The following is a 25,387-nucleotide window of genomic DNA, read 5'->3' on the forward strand; positions in this document are numbered from 1 at the left end:
GAAATTCTCATCCCTGTCAGGCACCTATGTCTACTCTATACCTCGCTCCCTAGTCCGGTCCACCATAACTTCCAATTCCCTCACCTCTGGTCATGGTACAAAATGATGACCACATGGCATGTGATAGGTTGATGGGAAAGCGATCTGGATGGATCCAGGCCAGTAAGCAATGCAGAAAAAATCCAGGGCCCCAAGTAGTCACTGGCCCTGAAACAGTGAAATACATAGAAAAAACAGCACAATGCTTTCATCTATTTGGGACTGGATAGATGTAAGCTCTCAAAACCTAAACTTTTGGCACACTTTGGTCTTTTATTACTTTAAACTTTTGTATTTCTGTCATATATCACAGAGAGAAGTTTATTTTGCGCTCGGCTGCTTTACTTATGACTTTTCAGGGGGAATTTGTCAACAGATAATAAAATTTCTCATACTCAGAACTTGCATTTTAAGATATTTGATCTGTTCTCAAGAAAACCATAATGATAGGTTTGGCAGACTATCATATACAAATTCCAACAAATGTTAGGACCTTAGTTTACACAGTTCTGGAGGGGAGGGTGAAAAAAGCCAGGAGTTAATGCAGTTGATCCTGTTGATAGCAGGATACCTAGATGAAACAAGACATCCAGATAATCCTTGGCAAAATAAGTGTGTCATTCATATTACATGATACTTATGGAGACATTCTAGTGCTGAAAATCCAACAATGCAGTTTAAAAACATACAGACATAAGTATTGTATTCCATATCTATACAGTATTTGAAGGGAAAATTGAAAAGAAATTCTCAATCAAATGTTTTGTAATCAAATATCTTGTGGAGTTTTTTTTCACTGAGTGCTTTCATATCTTTTAGCCCAAATTCTTAATTGCGTATGGAGTGGAGAAAATTAGGCAAAGGATCATTTAAATCACCGGGTTAAGTAAGGCTATCACAACAACAGATCCAAATTGATAGTGTTGCCAACAGGTCAAGGGAGGTTGCCGGCTGGTGAGGATATACTTGGAGCACAGTGTCCAGCTCTGGGCTCCTCAGTACAAGAGACCTGGACATATTGGAGAGCGTCCAACAAAGGGCCACAAGGGTGATGAAGGGACTGGAGCATGTCTCCTATGAGGAGAGGCTGAGAGAGCTGGGACTGTCCAGCCTGGAGAAGAGAAAGCTCAGGGGGGATCTTACCAATGTGTATAAATACCTGAAGGGAGAGTGCAAAGAGGACAGAGCCAGGTTCTCTCAGTGGTGCCCAGTGACAGCACCAGAGGCAATGGGCACAAACTGAAACTCAGGAGGTTCCCTCTGAACATCAGGAAATGCTTTTTCACTGTGAGGGTGACTGAGCACTGGGACAAGTTGCCCAGCGAGGTATCTCCATCATTAGAGGTATTCAAAAGCTGTCTGGACATGGTCCTGGGCAACTGGCTCTAGATGTCCCTGCTTGAGCAGGGGATTTGGACCAGATGATGTCCAGAGGTGCCTTTCAACCTCAACCATTCTGTGATTCTGTAATTCTGTGACAGTATTTAAGAGCATAGTTGCTATATTCAAGATTTTTTTTAATGAAACAGCGACAGTAGAGGTTTTGCAATGCAAGAGGAATACTCTTTTCTAAATGGTATCATACAAGAATGGAGATTTAAATTCCCTTAAAAAAGATAGAAAAATGGATTCTGTTTATAAGAGCAAGAACTATTTTCTTTAGTACTTAAGGAAACATTCATGAACTTATCACTTTGCAAATTTAAAGGAAATCCTTTTTGATTTTGCATCTTCTTCTAAATAGAAGTAACTGCTTGGAATCATAGTATGGCAACTGACTTTCTTGACCACACAAGCCATTTAAGTGCCTTTTTTTAAGCCCTTTCTGCACCCATGGTTATTCTAATATTCACCTTGCTAAATTAATTGACTGGAAAAAATGTAAAGGAGAGAGTACTTCTTTTCTCAGTGCACAGAGCTGGCAGTGAATCAGATACGAGATATTTGTGTGACTATATAATCCATTTAGATTGAAAATTCATTTATTCTTTTTCAAGTGTTGTCCACAGGTTCTGTTCTAGGTATACAAATATATGCAATATCAGACCAAACATGTAAGATTGATTCATTTTAAAATAGCCCTTTTGTGTTTTGTGGAAACCATGTAAGTGAATTGGATGCCCTTGTGATCACCATAGCTAACAGTACAAGGTAGAATAGTATCTATTGCCTCTTTCTTCCCTCTTACTGACCTGGAGTATCCATGTCCATCATAAAGCTTTCCTTAGAAATTTTGCATTATTTGGTTAGTTTAGATATTTAGGACAGGATTCATCCATTTCGAAGAATCTAAAAGCTAGGTACTTACACTCCACCTGTAATCAGCGAGAGATAGATCCTTTTCCAGATGGCATCTTTCTTAAGATGGTGTCCTAAACAAACTGTCTTCTGGAAGTTCGTGTTGCATAGCATTTCAACAGAGTTAAAACTGCCTCAGATGAATCCTTCCCTTAGGAAATGATAGATAAAATATTGTTGACAGTTGATTAAAAAGAAATCCAGACACCCTTTATATTTTTGTGACTGGTATAATCCCCCTATTCTTAGCCTTTCTGTCTTCCCCCTGAAGTCTAGTATAAGGAAATAGTATCACAGAATGGGAGAATCCAGGTACTTGGGAGAGAGAACCTTGCAAGACTCAGGTACTCTTAATTTCTTGCTTTCTGAAATTAAGCACTTTTAGGGTGTATTCCATCTGACCTGTGTTAAGTGCCTGGTGTAGAATGAGATGAGTTGGGCAGTAAATGCTAGATGCAACTGTTTCGTTCTATGTCAGAAAGAACGGAAAAAATTACTATCTCAGTTGCAGATGCCTACATTTAGTTAGAAGAATCCTGCTTCGGAGTGAAGTGTGTCTGAGTGGCTTTTGTTGGGGGGGGAAGGATTTCTAACCCTTTCCCCCTGCCCTTCAGCCAACTCAGCTGCCCCTGTGTTTCCTCAAGATGTGTTGTCCACGCAAATTCCTATTCATCTTCCCTCCTGATTCAATGCTCAGTTTTTAAGGAATTTACATTGGAAGACGTGGAGTAATGCTTGAAGCTTATCCCTTTTTTGTGGTCAGAGGGGACAGCTATTTGCATGCACATTTCCAGAATTAAAAGGGATCTAATATCTCATGCATGAACCAGCTATGCACATATGTGAAATTGTGTAGTCAACACATCTCAAAGAATCAGTTACTCAAGGTAAGTAACTATTTTTCCAGGTGAAATAAATCCTGTAGTGACTAGTAATCTGGAAATCAGATCTAATATGAAAAGTACTTCACTAGATATGATACAGACACATGAACTTGATAATATTTTAAGTATATCTTGTATACTTACACATGTGGCTGTTTTATTGTTCTCTCTGGACTTTCTGCCTGCTTTGCTTTATTTTGTATGCTTTTTTTCTCCCCCCCTTCTTCTTCTTGTTTTCGCATTTGTTTCATATTGCTAGGAACTTCAAGCAATCCCAACTTTTGTCATTTCTTTTGTGAAATTTAAGGTAAGGGTAATATGCTCCGGAAGAATTGCTTGAATTGGACTTCCGTGCTTGTTATCTGTTTTTATCCTGCACTTATTTGACTTCAGATTTTGGTGTTTTTATGTACATTGGTTTGCTAGCCTTACGTTAATCTTTCCAAAAAAAGCAAATAGATGAACATAAGAAGTGTAAGTCTACCTTCTTACATGAGCTGATCCTAACAGCCTAATGCTTATTTTTGCAAATAATTTCACAGAAATATTATAGAAAAGCAAGTCAACTTTCCTGTAATAAATCTCAGACTATGCTTTTGGTTTTCTTAAGTATGGATATAAACATGAAAAAATAGATTATAAATCAATGAAAAAATAGATTATAAATCAATGATAGTTTCTACTCATCTAATGTCATTTTAGATGGATATTTTTGTATGTCTTTAGGTTTATAGAGTAGGTACTAGATTGTATACATGATTGTGCAAGTGATATATGTGGACCGTGTGTTGGAAGGAGAGAGCATTCATGTGTAATTGCATGATATGCACTGCTCCTTTTTTTCACATAAATTAGGATATTTTTAAAAACATAGTTTTTTAATCATCTCAGACATTTAGATACTTATAATTGTCTAGTATTAACTGAGAGAAGTTCAGAAATCTAACATGGAATATTTGAAATGAACATTCAGAGATGAAACCGGAAGACTATAGTGCTTATAGTTTGACCTGATCCAATTAATTACCTTGGTTCCACACTCATTTTTGTGTGGGATTTTGTTTTTTTTTAAATATATAAGCAATATGTTATTTTCAAGTAAATATGATGAAGGTTCCATCTTATATTATGTATATCTAACTAGTGATATGTGTTGAAGTGACGATTAATACTGATAGACTCAATCCGTTCAAGCAAGTTTGGACAGCTTTAATGAGACCTTGTGGTACATTCTTAGCCTTACACAGCCCCAGTGCATGCTGCTTAAGCTAGTGAAGATTTGAAATGGTAAAAGCTCTGTCAATTTCTTTGTCTTGGTATAAATTTAGCTATAGAGGAAGCACTCTCCTTCAAAGTATTTCTGATGTAAAGTCTTTTTCTTCTTGTGCTCTAATGAGCAAGTAATTCAGAAGATAATCCTGTCATGTCCAACATCTTTATGCCAGCTGAGTTCCCCAATGTAAGAGGAATTTCCTGAGCAGAACCTGCAAAAATAACTGAGCTCTTCCAGTGATTTACTGTCTGCTTTTACAGATAGGCATTAATAGCTCATCCCTGAAGATGATGCTTGGCTCAGCATTCACCATGTGTCTGTGATACTTTTGTCAGTGAACGTGTTTCAGTAACACATAGACACACAAACATCCAGTAACGCATATATACAAGCCAGTTTTCAAAAGAAATAGCATAATTAATTGAATTCATGTATAAACATTTTTAAAGAGACTTGATTTTCTCAGCACATAGGCAATACAATAGTTCAACATCCCTGAAAAACAGGTGACTTAATTTTTTTAGATTTAAAAGCTCATATTTGAAAAATCTATCCTGCCTGTGCCTGAGAATTTGAACAGTTCACCTGGTGTATAATTGCATATTAGAGAACCCAAGAAAGTACTCCTTTTACAGTCCATAATTAAATTTCTCATGAAATACAGATGTGAATTTTTAGATCTTCAAACATCAAAGTATGCTGTATTATGTAATTTTCAAATTAACTCTGGCATATCAGTTAATAAAATAATGTTTTAACTTTGAGTCTGGGCTGAAAACTTTCTTTGTAAATTTAAATTGTACTCCCTTATCATGTTGGAACACATAAACACTTTTCTCTAATTACCTTCTTTGATGTTCTTTGGCAGTTGAGTGCTCCAGTTCTGTTTATCTCTGCTAATCAGTGAATATGCATAGAATGGTGTCAGTATAAACTAATATTTTAAAATGCTGTTTGGAAGTAGCATGCAGAAAATAAGTCATAGTGGTTTAGATAAATTGAAATAAATGTGATCAGAGGTCAATGATCCTCATACCAGGGAAAGCACAAATAGTTATAATTATCCTAGATAACTTTTCTTTGATGGTTTATGTTCTGATCGGTATGCTACTTCAGATGTGCAGACTTTAGAAAATAGTTTACATATCTGTAAGAATATCCTTTTGATATTTTTTTTACTAAGAGTAAGAACCACTAGGCACTGATGAAAGTCTTGTTTTAAGAATGATAGCTCATTAAACTTGGGGAGTGTTGGTGACAAGGTGTCCAAGAAAGTGAATCTTTTATGTCAGATACTCAAACTGAGATTTTAAAATGCTTTTTTATCAATCAGGGACCACAGAACCAAGTTTGCCGGTGATAAGTGATGCACTGAACTGGAAACCTGTGAAAATGTATGAATAAGTAAATAAAATGCTTATCATGCGTTGTTGCACAGTGTCTTTAACAGCATTCAGTTAGGCAGTTACTGAAACACCTAAATCTTCTGCAATTAAACAAAATAAACAAATTATTGTCTAACTAAATAGTAAAAAAAAAAAAACAAAACACAGAAGACTCAATGCCACCTGTTAACTTTATCTTTTCATTTAATGTCAGAGAAATGGTATGTGATTTAAGAGACGTGTGGCTGTTTCTTTGTTCTTTATCTTCAGGTACCATAGAGGTGTTCTTGATCCCGGTGATACTCTATTTCAAAAAGATTTGGTCAGACCCAGTTTTAGCCATTATGAAATTTTTAAGCTATGTTGACAGGAATCTTGCAAAATACCTATTTTGCTGACATTGCTGTATGAACAGTTGCAGCCATGCAGATGTTCTTCTTGCAAAGACTTACCTTAAGGAGCTGTTTCTCAGCAATAAGAACATGAGCTATAGAGGAATAAAAGCCAGTGTTCTAGAAAAATGAATTTATAGTGTGAACTAAAACTAATATACACAACATTGTGACACACTTATTCTCTTCCTGACTTCAAGAATATCTTGAAGTTTCAGTTAGTAGGATTGTTATAGGTCTTTCAATCCATTAAGGTGCATAGTTTAGTATTGCCTTTATGAACCTGACAGCTAAATACTAATAGAGATCTCAAGTCTCGCTAAAGTTATGACTTCTAATTAACAGAGTGCATTTAATACTAAAGTTCTTTTTTTGATGGCTGAATGAGTTAAGAATTCTCTCTTATATTCTTCTGCTCATAGGGGAGTAGTCCTGGCTTTGCTGTTTATCTCAAAGAATCTTGATGTTCTTTTGTCACACACAGAGCCAACTATCAGACCAGAAGAGTAGGGATTTTATTCTCCTTCTCTATATTTAAATGATTTGAGAAGTTGGAAGCACTAGGAGTTTTGGCTTCTTGAGACATTGTGTGCAGTCAAGGAAATCCCAGCATTACAAATATCTGGAGCAGGGAAGTGTCATATGTGTCCTATACTGTTTCTCAGGTACCAACTTTTGGTGAGTGTCAGAAGACAGGAGCATGAGCTATAGTGAACTTTGTTCCAGCACAGCTGCTCTAATATCATGTTAACCTCACTGCAGCTACCCAGCTAAGAATTTACCTAGTGAGTTAACAGATATAATACCTGTGATATTTGCACATCTGCTGTGCAAATCCTGTCCAACCGACTACTGCTGTTTTGAGTAGAGGATCAGTAAGAGAATTAGTAGAAATACATCAAAGAAGGGTTTCTTTCCTATCTGAGGATCCTGTCCTTTCCTCAGCTGAAATGAAGCATTAGCTCTACGCTTTTAAAATTATTAAGAGAAGTTATATTTTACATATTTGAGGCAGCTTTCAAAGAAAGGAACCATAGGATCCTTTCTTAAAAGAAAGTACGTTGTTTCTTAAATACAGCCAGTGGCTATTCTTTTTTATCACATAGTCCAGTTCTTCTCTCATGTAATGCTTGAAACTTAATCACTCCTTTTAGCTGATTAACTCATATGATGTGGTGTTGCATTTGTTCTCTGTAATAGATCTGTTTCTGACAAATTTTACAGTAATATGGCTTCTTTCGTTTCAAAGAGTAGCTTCAGATTAACAGCCAGCATATATGGTTCATTGTTTGGAAATCTGAGACAGACACTTTTATCCTACTTGGTTAGCCTGCTCACACAGTGCACAGAAAAACTTTCTGTTGTCTGCTAACCTTCTCATATGATGCGCTCACAGACCTGAGGTTTCCTGTTAGTATTTTTCTATTCACTGCCAGGTCACTGAATTCTGCACAGAACTTTGCAAAGCACCAGTGCCATGACAGACTGAGGTGTTAAAGCAAAACTGTAAAACAAATATGCTGTTCTTCAAAGCCATAAAATGGCATGGAAGGAAAATAAACTGAATACAATCAGGTTTTCTTTCTTTCTTTTCATTTTCCTTGTTAAAACATTCTCTATCAAAATATTTTGCCAACTTCTGAACTTGGAGCTTGATATCAAGGATTGCCCTGAAGTCACTCAGAAAATAACTTTTTTTTCAGCAACAGCAGACCAGATAGTAAAATGGTGGTAAAAGATGATAAAATCCTCTCCTGTCTCAGCTCAATTAACTTTTACTGAAAATTGACTCTGCAAATATGTCGAAGACTAAAATTTGCTGTTGAGGTGCATTTAAAGGACTTTGTTTTAATTTAACATCAGATGAGAACTACAAGTAATATCTCTGACACGGCAATGTCCCAAACTGTTGTGATTTCACCACTGTAAGACTCATGCCTAGATGCTGAGTTCTCCTCCTATTCTCAGGAAGTGCTTTTCAGTTAGACTGTATGAAGGTAAGTGATGAGAGAATTGGGCCCAGATGTTCCATTGGCTTTCACTACAGCTAATGACCTTGACTTGCTAGAGAGATGTTAATTTCTGAACTATATCTGACACTTCTACTGATAGGCTGCAATGTTTTTTTTGCATGTGTGGTTGTACTAAATCATAGAAGGAAGACAGACTGATGCTGAGAGACCTAAAAGTGTGGGCAGAACAATTTGAAAGAGACTTGGCCCGAGCACAGGTGGCAGAAACAAGTTTACAGGAGAAATACCAGGTAAGCAGTAGGAAAATTTCGTATGATAAGACATTATTGTCATCATTATGTGTAACACATATTGCAGTATTTTATGCAATCTGTATATATGCAAGTCAGTATATTGTAGTTTAAAGAAATAAGGACACAAACTGTCTTTCCTTTTATTGGTGGAGGAATTATAATGTCAGCTCCGGCTTTGCTACGTATAACAGTGCACAGATGGTTTGCCTGAGACAGAGCTGTTTCTAGCAGTGTGAAGAAGGACTGTCCTAGTTAGAAGTGAGCATGTGTCTGCACAGTCCTTCCAGTTCCTGCATGATGTAGCTCAGATGGGAGGTATGACTGAAGGCTGCATGAGGTGACAGGTGGAAAGGACAGGGCTTAGAGCTTCATTTTTAACCCCTCTCTCAAAGGTTAATGTCTAAAGCGGCAATATAAATTTTGGCCTAAATTTTCTCCCTGAAGCTCGGCTGTTCTCTAAAAGCAGCCACTGTCTGTCCCAAGTAGCATTTAATCAATTTGGTAGTTTATCTGATCAATTATTAATTTCTTTCATATAGGGTTCAGGCATCTAATAACTGAAGGGAAATACAAAAGTCCTACCTATACTTCCCAGGGGGATTCTACAGTCTATTAAAACCTTTAATAAAATGCGTTTCAGCATCAATATACAAGTTTACCACTACTCCTCTTTGGGAAGGATTAGGTCTTCTATCAGTACAAAATTATCATAGGTTGTAGTACTCCATAAATGTTGAAGAATTTCATTCTTTGACTCTGCACCACATTTATTTGATTTTCTCTTTGTGCAGTCATTTAAGCATTTCAGAGTACAATATGAGGTAAAAAGGAAACAGATTGAACTTGCAACCCAGTCATTAAGGAAAGATGGTAAATTATCACTTGATCAAGCTATGGTGAAGCAAGCATGGGACAGAGTTTCTTCCAGGGTAAGTTGAAAATTATTATGCTTTATATTTTTTATTAAATGAAGGATGAGAATTTAAAATCATTTAGACATCTGTTTGCTATTGATTTTATTAGGCATTAGGAACCTAAAAATGAACCAAATTTCTAGCACTGTTGAATTATTTTGCATTTGTTTTGAGAACATATACTGCACTATCGTCTTTAATATTGCTCAAAGACAGAATATGAACTTTAAGAAAAGGACTATACTTTGAGGTTTCCCTTTATTTAAAAGTGTGTTAACAATGCTTAGCCAAGTTCAAAACATTGTTGATAAAAAGAAAAGCATGACAATGCCCCTTCAAAATGCAATGTTTTAATGTAAATTGCTAGAGTTATCTGAGAAATTCTAATATAACATTTTTTAATATAACTAAAAAATGTTTCTGTGTAATACTGGATACTTTATCAATAAATGAAGCTTTAATACTGTTTTTGACCTGGTTGCAATAGTAATAAATTAATATTAGTATTTGTGACAGTAATTTTGTAATAATTGAACGAAAAATCCCAAGTGAGTTATATTGTTTGTCCCAAATAAGTTATTAAATCATTATTACTCAGTGTATATTCATGGATCTTTTTTATGTCATATATTTAACAGAGGATCTGTTTAAAAATATTCTGGAGTTTTGACATAATTTTCATTATTTTTCACTCTCATAACTGGGATTCCTAATAAGATATGGTATTTTACCATATAAGATTACTATACTTACTATAAGATTGCTAATGGTATTTTACTGCTATATTCTTGATGCCACAATCTTTTGAGACTCATTTGCACTTTACACACAGAAAATATATTCAAAATAGAGGTAAAAAGATTTTATGCAAGAGCATGAAATAAATGATATTGGGAGGAAGAAGGTGTCACATCCCTTGCTGTGTCTATTAACTGATGAAATTCCAGATCTTTAGCTGTAGTTGTTCCAGTTTATATGTGGTCAGTTCTGTAACCCAGTTACCATTCTGGAAGGGAAATACATGAATCAATGAATCCTTATAGAGATTTTGTTGCCTGTGAGAATGCTATAATTTCAGAACTAATGTGAAGTAATATACTTAGGTTTATGTCTCAAACATACTCTGTTATGTGGGGTTTTGGTCTTACAGTATAAAGTCTGATTTTTCTCAAAATACTTGTTTGTATAATTAAGCAAGAAGGAAGTTCAATCCTCTTACTTTTATTTCCTAGCTACTTGATTGGCACATACACCTTGATAAATCTCTTCCTGCACCTTTGGGTACCATAGGTGCTTGGCTATATAGAGCAGAGGCTGCTCTGAGGGAAGAAGTAACTGTTCAGCAAGCTCATGAGGAAACAGCGAATATAATACACCGGAAGCTTGAGCAACATAAGGTAGATCTACATGCATTCATTCTGTGCAATATATTTCATTGTTTCCAAAGCTGTAAATGATCCATACTATACAAAGAAAGATTATTATTTCCAGTTTCTGTGGGTGGTGTCATCCTGTTGGTAGCTAAAGCTAGGTGTCTTTTAGTGATGACTTGAACTGTGATATCTGTGTATCTTACAAGCAATATTCAAAGTTGCTTTTGAATGTTCCTGCTTCTTCTACCTGAAATATATCAGGTATTAATATTTTAATTGTTCCCCTGTTCTAGGATTTCTGTTGGGTAAAATTCCATGGGGAGCTCATAAGTTGGGTACATTGTTCAACCAATAAGAACTTATTAGGTGAAACAGGAGACAGAGAACAAACATACTAAGTGTGCTGATAGTTAGTGCAGGTGATATTCACTGGGGGAAAAAATAGAATGAAGTGCATTTTCATAGTGTTGTCATGACAAATAGCATGAGAAGTCCCCTCTGCTGTGGTAAACAGGAAACTTTTCCCGATTAATTTAAATACCTTTGCCATTATTCTTTGTTGAGTCCAAGTTCTCATTTAAAATGAAAACTGTGAGGTTTGTCTGTGCATTTACATAACATATATGAAAAAAAAATAGACAGAAATTGTTGGTGAGATGATAAAAGAAATGGAACCAGTAAATATGATAAAGGAAAAAGACGGTATAGAGAAAGGCTGCACTTATGGCAGTAGGGCTGTATTTTATATTGCTCTTTTCCTCTATCGCTACTGTTTTAAAACTTAATTGTAATTTTGTTATTTTTTGTGTTTTGGATATGGGTGTGGTTTTTTATTAAAAAGTAATGCCCTACAGAAAGCTGATAATTTGCATGGTCGTCTTGGAACAGCTGTGACAGACAATGGTAGTTTATCTGGAAGTTGAGCTGGGTCTTCTGATTATTCTCTATTAGAACAGTGGCAGCTCTTCTAACTTAAGTGGTGGCTAATAAAATTTAACCAAAACAATATTAAAATCTGTGAGGAAGATATTTTTTTCTTTCAAGGTCTAGTCTCTTGCAGTGCTAAGTTTCATTAGCTTTCTTATTAACATCAAATGTTTCAGGACTCATAAGATTTGACATTTGCTTAACAAAAGCTGAGAGAGTGAAAAGTTCACTAAATATTGAATATGTACTTACATAAGGAGCTATAATGTGAACACTATAGACCTCCTTTGATACATTCATAAGAAACACAAAAGAGTGTGTCCTAAGCTGTCTTTTCTTTGCATCAAAAATGCTGTGGTGAGGGATTTCTACAAATAAACTTTGATTTAGGTTAGTCTGTGCCAGGGGAGTTTTCCCATGGGAGTGGGATGGGGAAAGCTTCAAGAGAAGCATGGGTAATTGTATCTGTTCCTGGAGTTTGTTTTGTCGCTCAGATTTGCGTTGATGAATCCTAATGTGCTATCGGATAGTACCAGAAATGCATTAGTTGGTTTTTTTCAGTCCTTGTTTCCTAGGAAGTTGTTGGGGTTTGTTTGTTGTGGTTTTGTTCAGATAACATCATCACTTTCTCTATATCTTTGTCGCATCTGACAATGGGTTACTTTAGTGAACTTTATAACTTACGTCTATTTTGAAGCTAATACAAAATGTACCAGCTTATTTGGACAAACCTTCATGGAACCAGGCAAGCACTTAAGTTTATTTTAATTAATATTGCCACCAAGATCCAGAAATTGAGGACAATGTCTGTGCTTGTTGAGGGTCATTTTGCATAGCAGGATTTCACTTCATGAGAACACTTTATAAAAGTTTTCATGGGCTTCCAGATGATGTTGGATGAAACTACTGGGTTTTATTTTGACTTACCAATGCATGTTAGGGGCATCCCTTTTTGTCTGGCAAGGTCTCAAACGCAGCTAGCTGAGATACTTGTTCCAAGTCTTTCCTTCATGTGAGAGTTTGTTAGTCACAGGATACCCTCAGTGGAGTTTTTGCCATAGTAAAATGAGTGCATCACTTGCATCTGAAAAAGTGTGGTTTATTTCTCTTCACAACAAGGTGTTGGTTGAAGTGGAAAACAACGAAAATATAAATGGGTTGATGGGGATGGTGGGACAATTTGGTGAGCTGAGCCAGTTAATCACCATTAATTTCTGCTGTGCAAACACTGGGCGTTGTCTGGAAAGAAACCCTTCTTTAGCACATAGTAATAAATAGACATCTGTGATCAATACGCAAGCCTGCATTTTGTTCCCCCAGGTGAGGAAGGAGGACCTCTGTATTATTTCCTTTGCTAATAGGCTTCTGAGCACTTCGTGCCAGGAGCTGTCTGTATGCGGTAAAATACCCACTGTTCTGTGTCCTCTCAGCCGCTGGGAACTTGACGTGTTATTGTTACAGCATCTCTTCAAAGACTACTGCCAGTCATTCATTTTAATATGTAATCTCCAGGAAGCCGTTTGAAGTGGTGTTGCCTAGTTACAGTTGAAATGTGCTCTGCTGTAAGGTTTTTGCTGGTACAATTCTTATCACAGGAATACAGGTCGGGTACCACATTCTGCATTCATTCGTGTAATATAGAGAGAACGATCCTGAAATCTTTTAATGCTGAGAGAGTGAAAAGTTCACTAAATATTGAATATGTACTTACATAAGGAGCTATGGATCTTCTGCCTATATATAGAAAAGTAGATTAGTTGCTGAAAATGTGAATGTATACTTAAAGAAGGTTAGTATCTCTTATAAAGATGTAAAGAGTAAATTTAGCAAGATTATGTTGTTGTGATGTTAGAGTATTCGCAGACTGCATTTCAGAGGTTATTTAATACAGTTAAGAGTTCTTGTTTTGATAAACCTTTGCATTGTATCCTGTTTTAAAATCTTCCATAATTGTTAGACACAGCTTTAGCAGAGCATCTTATAAGGGGATTCCCTATGTAAATGTTCAAGTTGATGTAAATGCTTTTGTGGTATGCATAACCTTGCATGCAAATGTGAGAGCATGATCAAATAGTTAACTACATTGAGTCATCAGTGCAGGCTTAAAATTGTGCTTATTAGTTAGATAGCCTACTGTGAGCCTTCTCTCTCTCTCTCTCCGTCTCCCTCCCCTCCCTCCCCTCGTCTCTCAATCTCTCTCTCTCTTAAAATCAAATCAGGATCTGCTGAAAAACATAGATGGTCACAAAAAGGCATTCCATGAGATCCACGGGGCCAGGTCTGTTAACGGAGTGCCTGTTCCACCTGACCAATTAGAGGATATGGCAGAGAGGTAAGGCTTTCAATCTGAAATAAAAACCCTCTGTGAATGGAACCTGTTTGCTTTTTAGTCTGTTCGTGTAGAAATCACTGTCTAATTATGTTTCTCAGTGGCAAGCATGAAAAAATTGGAAGGAAAAACCTCCTAGAATATGCATAAAAAATATATCAAAAAGCCTGATGCAGTAAAGATTGATGAGAATCAAAATAAGCTATGGGTTTTGGAAGGGAATACTTTTTTACATTGATCCTGTTATTACTTGTCCCTGGAAGAAATATTATGTAACAACAGCTGGGATGCATGTGAAAAAAGAAAAGAAAAATTACTTTACAAAACTTAGTAACAGTTGTAAATTGATGATTTTATGAATAAACAGAAATGTAATTGATTTGCTATTCAAGAGCAGTCATCAGAATGATCATCATGCATAATTAAATGTTTGTAGACTCTGAATTAGGTGAAAGATTAGAAAAATATCTGGACTGTAACTAAAGCTTTCAGTCTCTCCTGCAAAAATGAATATTGCTGCATTTTACTACAGTGTGATTCATTTTATAGGTTTAATTTTGTTGTCTCTTCATCTGAGCTCCATCTGTTGAAGATGGAGTTTCTGGAACTGAAGTACCGTCTGCTGTCACTCTTAGTCCTTGCAGAATCAAAGTTAAAATCATGGATTATCAAATATGGAAGGCGAGAGTCGGTGGAACTACTTCTTCAAAATTATATTGTAAGTTAGGGTTGTATTCTTCTTTTTATAATTATTTTTGAAATATTCATATTTAAGATTGCTGGAAATGAATGAAAGAACAGAAACAGAAATGACACTTGCCAGTCATCAACTTTATGACTGCATTCTTATGGAATATCTTTTCAGAGGTGAATATGTCTTCCCCATGGAGGAACTTTAGTCAAAATGATTCTCTTTGCACTGTCTCTTCAAAAACAGAAGTAATGTTCCAGCTGCTAACTGTCCGACCATCAACTTACCAAGCATATCTGGATGTTCCAAATCCTAGATTTTTACATACCTTAGATAGCAATTCCAAATAACTTAATTTCATCTTCTTTAACAATTGCATAAATGCACTTTTTAGTGACTATACACAGATTAAGTGTAGAGATAGAAGAGGTTTTTGGCATGCAGTCCCCCACAGTACTTTTGTTTAAAGTCCTCCAAATGAAGGAAAAAAAAAAAGTTATGCTGCTTCTGTGTACTTATTCAATATACTATACTGATATGGGAGTCATTTTATTCTTTTAAAGAATGGTTTTTCTGTTCCTGCTCAGCATTAATATATTAAACCCATTACTTCATTTCTGTTTTGGAAAGAGATTGCTCCAGCTCTGCATCATCCATATATCATGTTAAGAAACAGAGGCTATTGACTTACAAATGCTCATTGATATGTTCCCTTTCAGTCTTACGCTGCTGTATCTTGTTAAATCCACATTTGCAGTGCCAAATGGCTGGTAGAATGGTACCACTGCTGCACTTCTACATTAGGGCATGAGGAATTCTTTCAAAAGCAGGGCTGGGCTAAATACTTTTTTCTTCTAATACTTCTATCTAATCCATATGAGGAAAATTGCATAGGAAAATTCAGGAATTCATACAGTTATAGAACCATTCAGAGCCAGGACACTGTGTAGAGAAAGTTATTGATGCCCCCACAGCCTGACAGTTTTTATTGCTTTGGAAGAAAACTTCAAACTCAGTAAAGTTCCTCTACAAAGTGAGAATTGAAGACCTGTTCACACTTTTCCCCTTCTATGTTTAAATTCCACCAGTTAGGGACACATAAAAATTCAGGAGTTAAGCCCTGTTTTAGACAAGTTTTGCAAAATTCAGATGGTTATTTAAAATAACATAGTTTGTTAGAGTGATGTGCAATAGCTTGGACTTACAGTCCATTTGTATACTCTGTAAGACTGTCGCAAAAACTACTAAAAGGTGAGAAGGGAGATAATGAGGAAGTGGATAGCTTGACTTTTGGATTATTATTTTGTATCACTTTCTTATTTTTTGCTTTAAAATGAACATTAAGTGGTGAATTTGTATGTTATTTTGCGCTTGCCTTGATTATTCTTGCGCTTCAGACGACTAGTGCTGAGATGGTCGTTAGAGCAAAGAAAATGCTTCCTTGCATCATTTCTGAAAGTGCATCACATCAAAATGAGGAAACTGGGACAAGAAGATAAATAGAGCTCAGTTTCATTCCTGATGGCCTTGACTTCTGGCTCCTTCCAGGCGTCCAGTGATGGAAAGAGACTTTATTTGCTTACCTGGGAGCAATTTTCTAGGACCAAGAGATGAGTGTTACTCTTCCAGTAAATTAGGAGTCTTACATAGGAAAACTGTAGTCAGTACCTTATAGTCAGGAGATAAAAATGTAAGGTTTTTTGTCTGCCAAAGCAGACTGAGCAATGTCAGCATTCTAGAAACATGCATAGTTAGGATCTGGATAGAACATATGCCTGGAAAATATTTATGTGCTGTAGCTGAAAAATAGAAGTGGTGGTTGTTAGTTTATCCCATCTTCTTTTCACTTGTCTGTCTTATACTAGAAGTAAAGGTCAGCATAAATTGTTGTCGTGGTTTATCCTGGCAGGCAGCCAAATACCATGCAGCCGCTCGCTCACTCCTTAGTCAACCTGGTGTCCCCCGGCTCCCCGGGACTCACCGTATTGATGCCGGCCTTAGCGCGGACGCCCGCTCGGCATAGCGCACTGCAGCCCTGGGACCCAACGTGGGGCACGAACCCACAGCCCTGGGGTTAACCATGGGATTAACCTGAAGAATATACTGTACCAAAGTCTCAGCTGTAATGGCAATACTGGTTACAGTTACCCATGGATTTTAACCCACGGAACTGAGTTTTGGCATTGCTGTATTAGCACTTTTTTAGCACCATATGCTATAGGGATTTGGGAAGAGCTACCTATTTTCTTTAAGGAATCTTGTCAGATGGGAGACAATATTAATCAGTAAAATGTCTGTATTTAATTTTTGAAAATATTTCCAATTGCTCTTGAGATCAGTATTATGTAAGTAGTTTGATAGTCTTTTACTTTCTCACATGAAGTCTTGCAGTTTTTGGTTCAGAGTAAAATGTCTGTGTGTATGTCTTTGGCAAAAGTGAAGTCAGGAGTTTGTCCCATAATTCATGGTAAAGCATGTAGTTCTTTGTACATGCCAGATATTTTTTTTAACAGTAGAGCAGAGAAAAATTCTGATTGTCCTTGACTTCTAGTTTCCTTGGTTATAAACACATTTCTAAATTACTTACTAGATAACTGTGGTGATTTGACATAACAACTGTAAAAGGTTTTAAAATAGAAGAATACTGGCAGGCAGATTAATTTTTAAAACTTTTTTTCATGTTTATATAATGTGGGTTGATGAATACACAAAATCTAAGTCTCCTCTTCAAAGTACATTGAACTCTGACTTCATTTGAAACCTGGTTTTACCAAAATCACACTAGTACACATAGAATTTTGTCTATTCTGACATTCCAAAGCTTGTGTAGACATATGTGAGATGTACTTGCCTTAATTTTGTAGATCTATAACTATCTGTGACCTATATGGATGAAATTTTCTCTTTTACTAAAAGGATTCCACTTAGATTTCAGTGTAAAATAGTTTCCATTAAATAAATTTTAAGTTAATTGCTCAGTTTCTGCACATTCAAAGTATCATATGCTAGTGAGTTACAGCAAGTCAGCAACTAGCAGACTAAGAAGATATTAAATAATCTTTCCATATGCAAAGTAAATAAACTGTATTTGTACCATTAACTTGAAAAGGTGAAATTTACATATTATTTTATAATGATAATAATCTAAATATCATTTTATAATGATGAAAAAAATGAATGGGGGAACAATGACGTTAAAAGTTGTCATCACTGTCCTGATGTAATTTCATGGAAATTATCCTTATTCTTAATATCTATCTTTATTTTGTCTGTTGTATTTTTTTTTCTTTTCAGTCTGTTATTGAAAATAGTAAGTTCTTTGAGCAGTATGAGGTTACTTACCAGATCTTGAAAAGAGCAGCTGAAATGTATGCCAAAGCAAACGGCTCAGGTAAATGCCTGTGTTTCTTTCGTCATGGGGACCAAATTTTATTCTCTTTAAACATAAGTATCCTCTAAAAAGATCTCCTAATATTTGTTTCTTCCATGCAGCAGAGCTGTACAGCAGCTGCAGTTCACCAGAGAGGCTACAGCCTCTGACAGCAATTTCACATATTCTCTAGCATGAAGCCAGCTGGTACAGAGCAGCCTGCCCTCCTGCTATTAAGATTTCTTAATCTCCAGAAGAGGGTAGTCACGTTCAGATTTCCTAATGGGAGAAGTCCATGGTCCATGCTAATTTCTGGGTTGTTTCAATGTTGTCAGTTTGGGCCAAAAGTGTGCCAGAGACCAAATTAGGAGTATGGAAGATCATGGTGCCTGGAAATGCTCCCTGGCCTGGCTTCATTTACTAGAAAAAGACAAATAGAGAGTTAGTATCATTGTAGTAGCAAAAGTATCCCCTGATTTATTGAAGATTCTTCAGTAACTGTGAAAACCTATAAGAGGAACCCAAATGATAGTTGAAGTATGGATATACATGAGAAAAATGTGTAGCTGATTCAACAGCTGCCTCCTGTAATTCCTCAATGCTGCTGAGTTCAGTGAGAATGCATGAGGGCAATATTTGACCTAGATAGTTGCAGACATGAGATCACTTTAACCTCTGCTGAGGAGATAACACAATAATGTCAGTGGAGGATTGCTGCAGCTGCTAAAGTGATTAGCAGATATGGAGAGAAAATGGATATCTTTTTTTGTTGTGAAATTTAAGTTGATGATGGTGACACTCAAATTTTACAAAAGTAAACATTTTTTACATGGTATTCTTACAAGTAATAAAATTAATAGATTTATTCAATGCTATTTTTAAAATCCAGTAGCTAATTCTTTTCTAAAGGGCAGCTACTCACTTATATGAATTCAGAAACAGCAGTGCAAATTAGAGGACACCTTAAATTATCTATATTCTGCTTGGCTTATGAAGTCTCAGGATTTGCTTGAGTCCTTTTTCTTCTCTCCATTTTTTTCCATCTGGAATAAGGACACACTTGTTCCTTTATTGCTGCGAGGAAAATACTAAAAATTAAATGGCAAAAATTAGCAGCAGTTTGGTTTTAAAGTCAGTGGAAGGAAGATCAGAATTTCATTCATTACTTTTCAATGCAGACATAACATGTTTCTACATTACACATCTCTATTATTTTCTGCTTTTTTAAGGAAACTTCCTCTCTTGATTTCCTTTATTACAGATTAGAAATGAACACCACACTGAATATGCAGTATGACTGTTTTAATATAGCACTCATTTTATGTACTTTCCTTAATCTTTAATTCACAGGTTTAATTTCTCAGTTGTAATTTTGCAATAAATTGGACTGTGAACTGAGCATATATATATAAAAGCCCACTGAAATAGAAGTTGCAGTAAAATGTAATTCCCTGATGAGAAGGGATAAGCATAACATAAAATTAAGTTTTACAGAAATAATAATGAACCAAAATAATCAATGTCTTTCCTGTATCTCAGTGGAAGAAGTTGAGAATGTGATGAAATTCATGAATGAAACAACAGCACAGTGGAGGAACCTCTCGGTAGAGGTGAGAAGTGTGAGAAGCATGTTGGAAGAAGTAATTGCTAATTGGGACAGATACAGCAGCACTGTGGCAGGTCTACAAGCTTGGCTGGAAGATGCTGAAAAAATGTTGAATCAGCCTGAACATTCTAAAAAGGTATGCACTAATAGCATATGTATCTGGCTATTTTGTAAATTATGAAACATGGGATATGTTTTTGCATTTGCTTAGGTTGTTTTACAAAATGTCATACAAGAGGGAGAGATTTTTTCAGATTCTGGCATGCTGTCCACATTCATCGTAGGTGTTTCAATGTTTGCACGTACAGTGTGTACAGATACATACATATATATACACAATGAAGGAGCATGGTTAGAGGCATCTTTGACATGAATATAGGACAGCAGTATTGCTCAGAGATAGGAATGTTACATGATTCACTCAAAGGCAAATACAGGTCTTAACACCAAAGTGCATAGTCATGTGGTGTGTATAAAGACACGTGAAGAAAATTATTTTTTCCACTGATTTTTCTACCATATGGATGACAGATTTCAATATTAGTTGCCTTTACGAGGCAACATTATTAATATGTGTTGATATGTTTGATGGGTAAGTAATTAATCCATTTCCCTGGTGTTTTAGAAATCTTTTAGACAGTTCCTTTTGGGGACCTGCAGTCATAAAGATAGTTTTCCTGTCTTTTTTTTCTGTTCTAATATTAGAGTACTGAAGCACTAAGATTTATGTTTGTGAAACTTGAATAATGACCCAGATTGACATGAATAATACTGCATTTAATAGATGCTACATTTTCACCCAATCCCAACGTAGCAGCTATACAGCTCTTAACACCAAAGTATGGTTTTCATAGGTTGTAAGATGTTAAACTGACATCAGGTCAGGAATGAGCATTTCATGTTACATGACAGAACAGTCTAATTTGTGGTAAAAGTTTGTTAATTTAAATTGATGTAAAAGAATGGAGTACACTTTTTAAATAAAAATAAAACTGTGAAAAGGATTCAATAGTCTGGCATAATATAAATGAGGAGCGGCTGAGGGAACTGGGGTTGTTTAGCCTGGAGAAGAGGAGGCTGAGGGGAGACCTCATCACGCTCTACAACTACCTGAAAGGAGGTTGTAGCAAGGTGGGGGTTGGTCTCTTCTCCCAAGTAACGAGCGATAAGACAAGAGGAAATGGCCTCAAGTTGCGCCAAGCGTGGTTTAGGTTGGACATTAGGAAAAATTTCTTTACTGAAAGAGTGGTCAAGCCTTGGAGCAGGCTGCCCAGGGAAGTGGTGGAGTCACCATCCCTGGAAGTATTTAAAAGACGTGTAGATGAGGTGCTTAGGGACATGGTTTAGTGGGCATGGTGGTGTTGGGTTGATGGTTGGACTCGATGATGTTAGAAGTCTTTTCCAATCTTAATGATTCTATGATTCTAAATACCAACAGTTATTATTACCGAGCAGGAAGTATGACCTCAGCTGATCAGGTTGATCTTAGCTCCTTGCATATGTTTTATGTAAGTAACTTGGCAGTGTTTAAAATGAAATATTCTTATATCCATAAATATGAATAAAATAAAAATATTTACTTCTCTGATCAGTTTTATAACTTTTACCTTTAAAGATTTTCAAAGCAGAAATCTGAACATATCCATACAGTATATACTTTCTTCTGATTTCTAACCTAAATCCAACAAGTACTTCTTACCATTGTGATATGTGAAGAGTTTCAAAAAGCTGTGTTGAAAACCTTATACATGAAAGCATTATTCTTCCCAAAATGCTAATTTATTCTTAAAATTACATTGGCTCAAAACTGTTGAAGATTACTGAGAGGTAACATAATCTGCCTGTAGACTGAGATACATATTTTAAAAGTTACTTCTACTATTAATGTTGAATCTAGCACTTCTCAGAAATAATGTTCACTTAGATAGTTCCAAGGATAGTTCTGATTTAGCAGTTCTAATATTTGCTTATTAAAACCAAAAGCAATACTTACATTGGTTTGTACAATTAATAGTCATACAGCCATCAGCACAAGCATCTGGAATCCCAGGTGAAAGATGATAACTATTGCTTGGAATATGGCATAAAACTTTTTTAAACATTTCCAAGTATTTGTTCTGTAAAACCACAAATATATCAGTAATATGATACAAAGATTTCATGGATGCTCGTTTGCAAACCTTACCTGCATTCCTAAAACGCACCGTATTCTATCCTAGTCAAAGACCATAGTAGCCCCTTACCATACCGTCATGCTTCTTCTTTCCATATGATTTCAAGACCAGCAAGTACCACTGTTCTTTTTGCAAAAGAAAGTGGATTGTTGGCTTTCTCATTGGTTTCTGTTTTCAGAAACCATATTGTGAACCTGTAGCACAGATCTTGCAAAAAAGATCAGCATGCACTTGGATTTTTCTACTGCAAAGTACTAGAAATTTAACAGTAAATGTATTAATGAACAAATCGCTCCTTCTACAACTCCTTTATTTACTTACAATACCTCTTAAGCACTTCCCATCATAACCCTGTTGTAACTGCAATCTCCCACACCTTTCTCCAACAGCTGTATCTAAAGGGTATCATAGGGCTTCTATATCTCATGTGGGGACTTGCTTAAAAAGAGCTGCATTGTTTTAGCTGAGAACGAGGTGTGCTTCACAGTACCTTCCAAACTTGTCCAAATTTTACGCATGCTTTAGGTTGGCTTCTGAAATGGAGAAACTCCCTAGCAGGGTCTGAGGAATGTTAATTGTTTGTGGGAATAAGTGTGTGGGAGCAAGGATGTGAGTAGTTTACTCCATGTGCTTTTTCCTTCTTGACCTCTAGTAAGCCTGATCATTGGAGAACTGACCAATGCCAGATTCAGTAGACTTAATTTCTTTTGGATGTGCTCAGAGAGGGTAGCCTTTGCACAAAGCAAGGGTTGTGCTCCACTGCGAGTAGAAGAAGATTCAAACTGCACATAAAATTTACTGAGATGATTAAGTTTATTCACTGATATATCAGTACACAGCACCTGTACTCTACTGATCTCAGCTTTAGGAATTTGAAACACTCTATGTTGTTCAATTCTCTCTTCAACAAATTTGAGCAGTATACACCCATTTGACATTTTCTTTTTGGTTGTATCAGAACTGTTTTACATGTGGATGAGTTCTGACAACTGTAAACTATGAAGTTTCAGAACTGTAGCTCTGAAGCTTGGGGTGATTGATAGTACAGTTGGACAGGATTTTTTCACATCTACCCTGAGCAAAGGATTGCATGGGACTGTCACTGTCAGATGAAGTCTTGGAATTATAGGGTAGATCGATAGTCAAAAATAAAATGGGTCAGTGCCCCTTCCTTAGTCCTGAGGACCAAGTGGCATGGTTCAGCTTGCATCCTTGTGGCTACTCTTTCTCCCCTGAAAGAAGGTGGCCTCATGATTCAGTCTATTGTGAACAGTCCTTGCCATGTGTCATCCACTGAATTGTGCATTGTTTGGGAGAAGCCAAAAACCATGTCAGGGAAGATGTGGACAATCGTGGGACAGTGATTGAGTCCAGTTTTGTTTACTGGTATAGCTCTAGTCATAGTGCCTGAAGATATCTGCCTTAGGAAAAATTGCCCATCCTCTTGAAGAACAAAAAGGAAGGGAGGGAGCTGGTCTTTGTCTTCTCTACCAATTTATGTGTGTGTACCTGCCTACAAGATGCACAGAAGCATTTGGCACTATGGCTGGGCTATTTAGGCTCTCTCACTGGAACAAGGGAAAAAAAATCAGTGACAACCATCCCTTTCCCCTCCCCACTCACCTACTCTGAGATAGGAGGAAACAGCGATAAAGTCTTCTCACGTCTTCTGGGATGCCAGACCCTGGAAAGCTGCATATTGTTCACAGTAGGGTAAGAATCTCTCTACAGTCTGTATATGTCCCAGTTTACTATCAGTCCATACTGTTTCAAGACAAGACAGAAATTAGATGAGCCCTAACAGTGTTTTCAGTTTAGCTTTCTCCATTAGTTTAACTGAAGCTACTCACTGGAGTAAAATGAGCTGTAAGTAAACTGGTGGTAATTTTTAATTCTATAGGTTATGTTCACAGACATTAAAAATCTATTATGGCATATCCGATATGAAAAGCTTCAGAGAATAATTGTTCAAAGAGTTTTATCAAGCCATTAGCTGCTGATTAAATTTTAGTTTCATGATTTAAGATAAAGACTAATTGAAAAGGTTTCCGAAAGATGTTTTCATTTCTTCCTTCAGGATTTCTTCCGGCACTTACCTCATTGGATCCAACAGCACACAGCCATGAATGATGCTGGTAATTTTCTGATTGAAACATGTGATGAGACCATTTCCAGAGACCTTAAACAGCAGCTTTTGTTACTAAATGGAAGATGGAGAGAATTGTTTATGCAAGTTAAGCAGGTATGTGTTTTTCCTGTTGTTACTTTTAAATATTTACTTTGTCATTTCCATGCAAGCAAGACAGATTTGCCCCACCAGCGCGGGGGGCGGGGGCGCCACTTACTGAAGTACCTAACTGTTCATCATTACTTAAATTAGAAATCAATCCCTGACAGCAGTTTATTTTATTGGGGTCTTTTCCTTTGTTTATCTTTTTGGTTATACAGCTTTTTATTTTTATTTTTGGACATTTTCCAGCTAGTGTAAGCTGTGGTTTTTCTTTATGGTCTCCTGTCTTGATACAGTGAATATTATTTATGCATATCCTCTACTGTTCTTTGAAAAAAATGATTGGGTTTAAGTAGCTATTGTTATTGTAAAAGCTCTGTAAAACTAAACAATGAAAATGGTGAAAGTGAATATTTTTACTACTCTTTAATGAAAGCTGCATTCAATTGTTGTACTGCAACCATAAGCAGGTACAATGCAAGTTAATTAACTAAACGTTTCCCCCAAATCGGTCAGACATTACTTCTACCTTGTGCACATGGAGGCACTGATAACAAATAAGAACTACCCGTTATCTCATGGAAGAGATTCAACTGATTGGAAAATAATTGTTGTTTCTGTATTTGCTCTTTAATCAGCAAAAAGATGATGTGAGCTAAATTACACAGAAGTATTTCACACCTCATAAACACATTGGAAATTATCTTTGCTATAGTCAATATATATCCAATGATATTTCCCCTTCATGTGATTTTAAATAGCAGTTGCCTATTTGAAGTCGCTCAATCTGTTTTCTTCACTGGCATGATTATTTCCATTGCAGTCAAGTTAAATGGAAAAGCAAATAATGATTGCCCCTTTTTTATTGTGTAACTTTTCCAAACGGTTGACTAGAAAGTTCTCAAGCATTATTTGCTGATGATACTTACGGTGTTTCACTGTGGCAACAGTAATGCCCAGGATGTAAATGTGTCTTCCCCTACTTATGCAGCTTCTTTCATGTGCTGGCTATATGGTTTTTCTCACTGGCTTTTCACCATTTCTGTCATACAGCTCTTTCCACTTTCTAAGACCTGTGTTTCCCCTTCCTCCAGCCAGCAGTTCTTTTACTGAAATTTCCCTTATCCTTCATCTTTTCTAGGCTTTTTGTGTTCTATTCTCTTTGCTGAATTTTCAAAATTGATACTGTAGGTAATGAGAAATTAATTGAGATGTTGATTCTAGGTTAGAAACAAA

At 36.3% G+C, this 25,387-nt stretch overlaps 1 protein-coding gene across 1 annotated transcript in view; it reads left to right on the top strand.

Moving 5' to 3' along the window:
- Window positions 1-25,387, top strand: part of LOC104084398 (nesprin-1-like) — a gene marked incomplete at its 3' end in the record, with an annotated part of 87,190 nt that overhangs the window by 12,046 nt on the left and 49,757 nt on the right. The window contains exons 7-15 of the mRNA XM_009588227.1: window positions 3,481-3,528; window positions 8,427-8,534; window positions 9,329-9,466; window positions 10,684-10,848; window positions 13,971-14,083; window positions 14,630-14,798; window positions 18,066-18,162; window positions 19,681-19,883; window positions 23,999-24,163. Of these exons, the coding sequence (XP_009586522.1) occupies window positions 3,481-3,528; window positions 8,427-8,534; window positions 9,329-9,466; window positions 10,684-10,848; window positions 13,971-14,083; window positions 14,630-14,798; window positions 18,066-18,162; window positions 19,681-19,883; window positions 23,999-24,163 (1,206 nt within the window). The remainder of the gene's footprint in view (window positions 1-3,480; window positions 3,529-8,426; window positions 8,535-9,328; window positions 9,467-10,683; window positions 10,849-13,970; window positions 14,084-14,629; window positions 14,799-18,065; window positions 18,163-19,680; window positions 19,884-23,998; window positions 24,164-25,387) is intronic.

Source organism: Fulmarus glacialis, unplaced genomic scaffold, assembly GCF_000690835.1.
Source record: "Fulmarus glacialis isolate BGI_N327 unplaced genomic scaffold, ASM69083v1 scaffold4632, whole genome shotgun sequence".
In the NCBI taxonomy this organism is placed as follows: Eukaryota; Metazoa; Chordata; class Aves; order Procellariiformes; family Procellariidae; genus Fulmarus; species Fulmarus glacialis.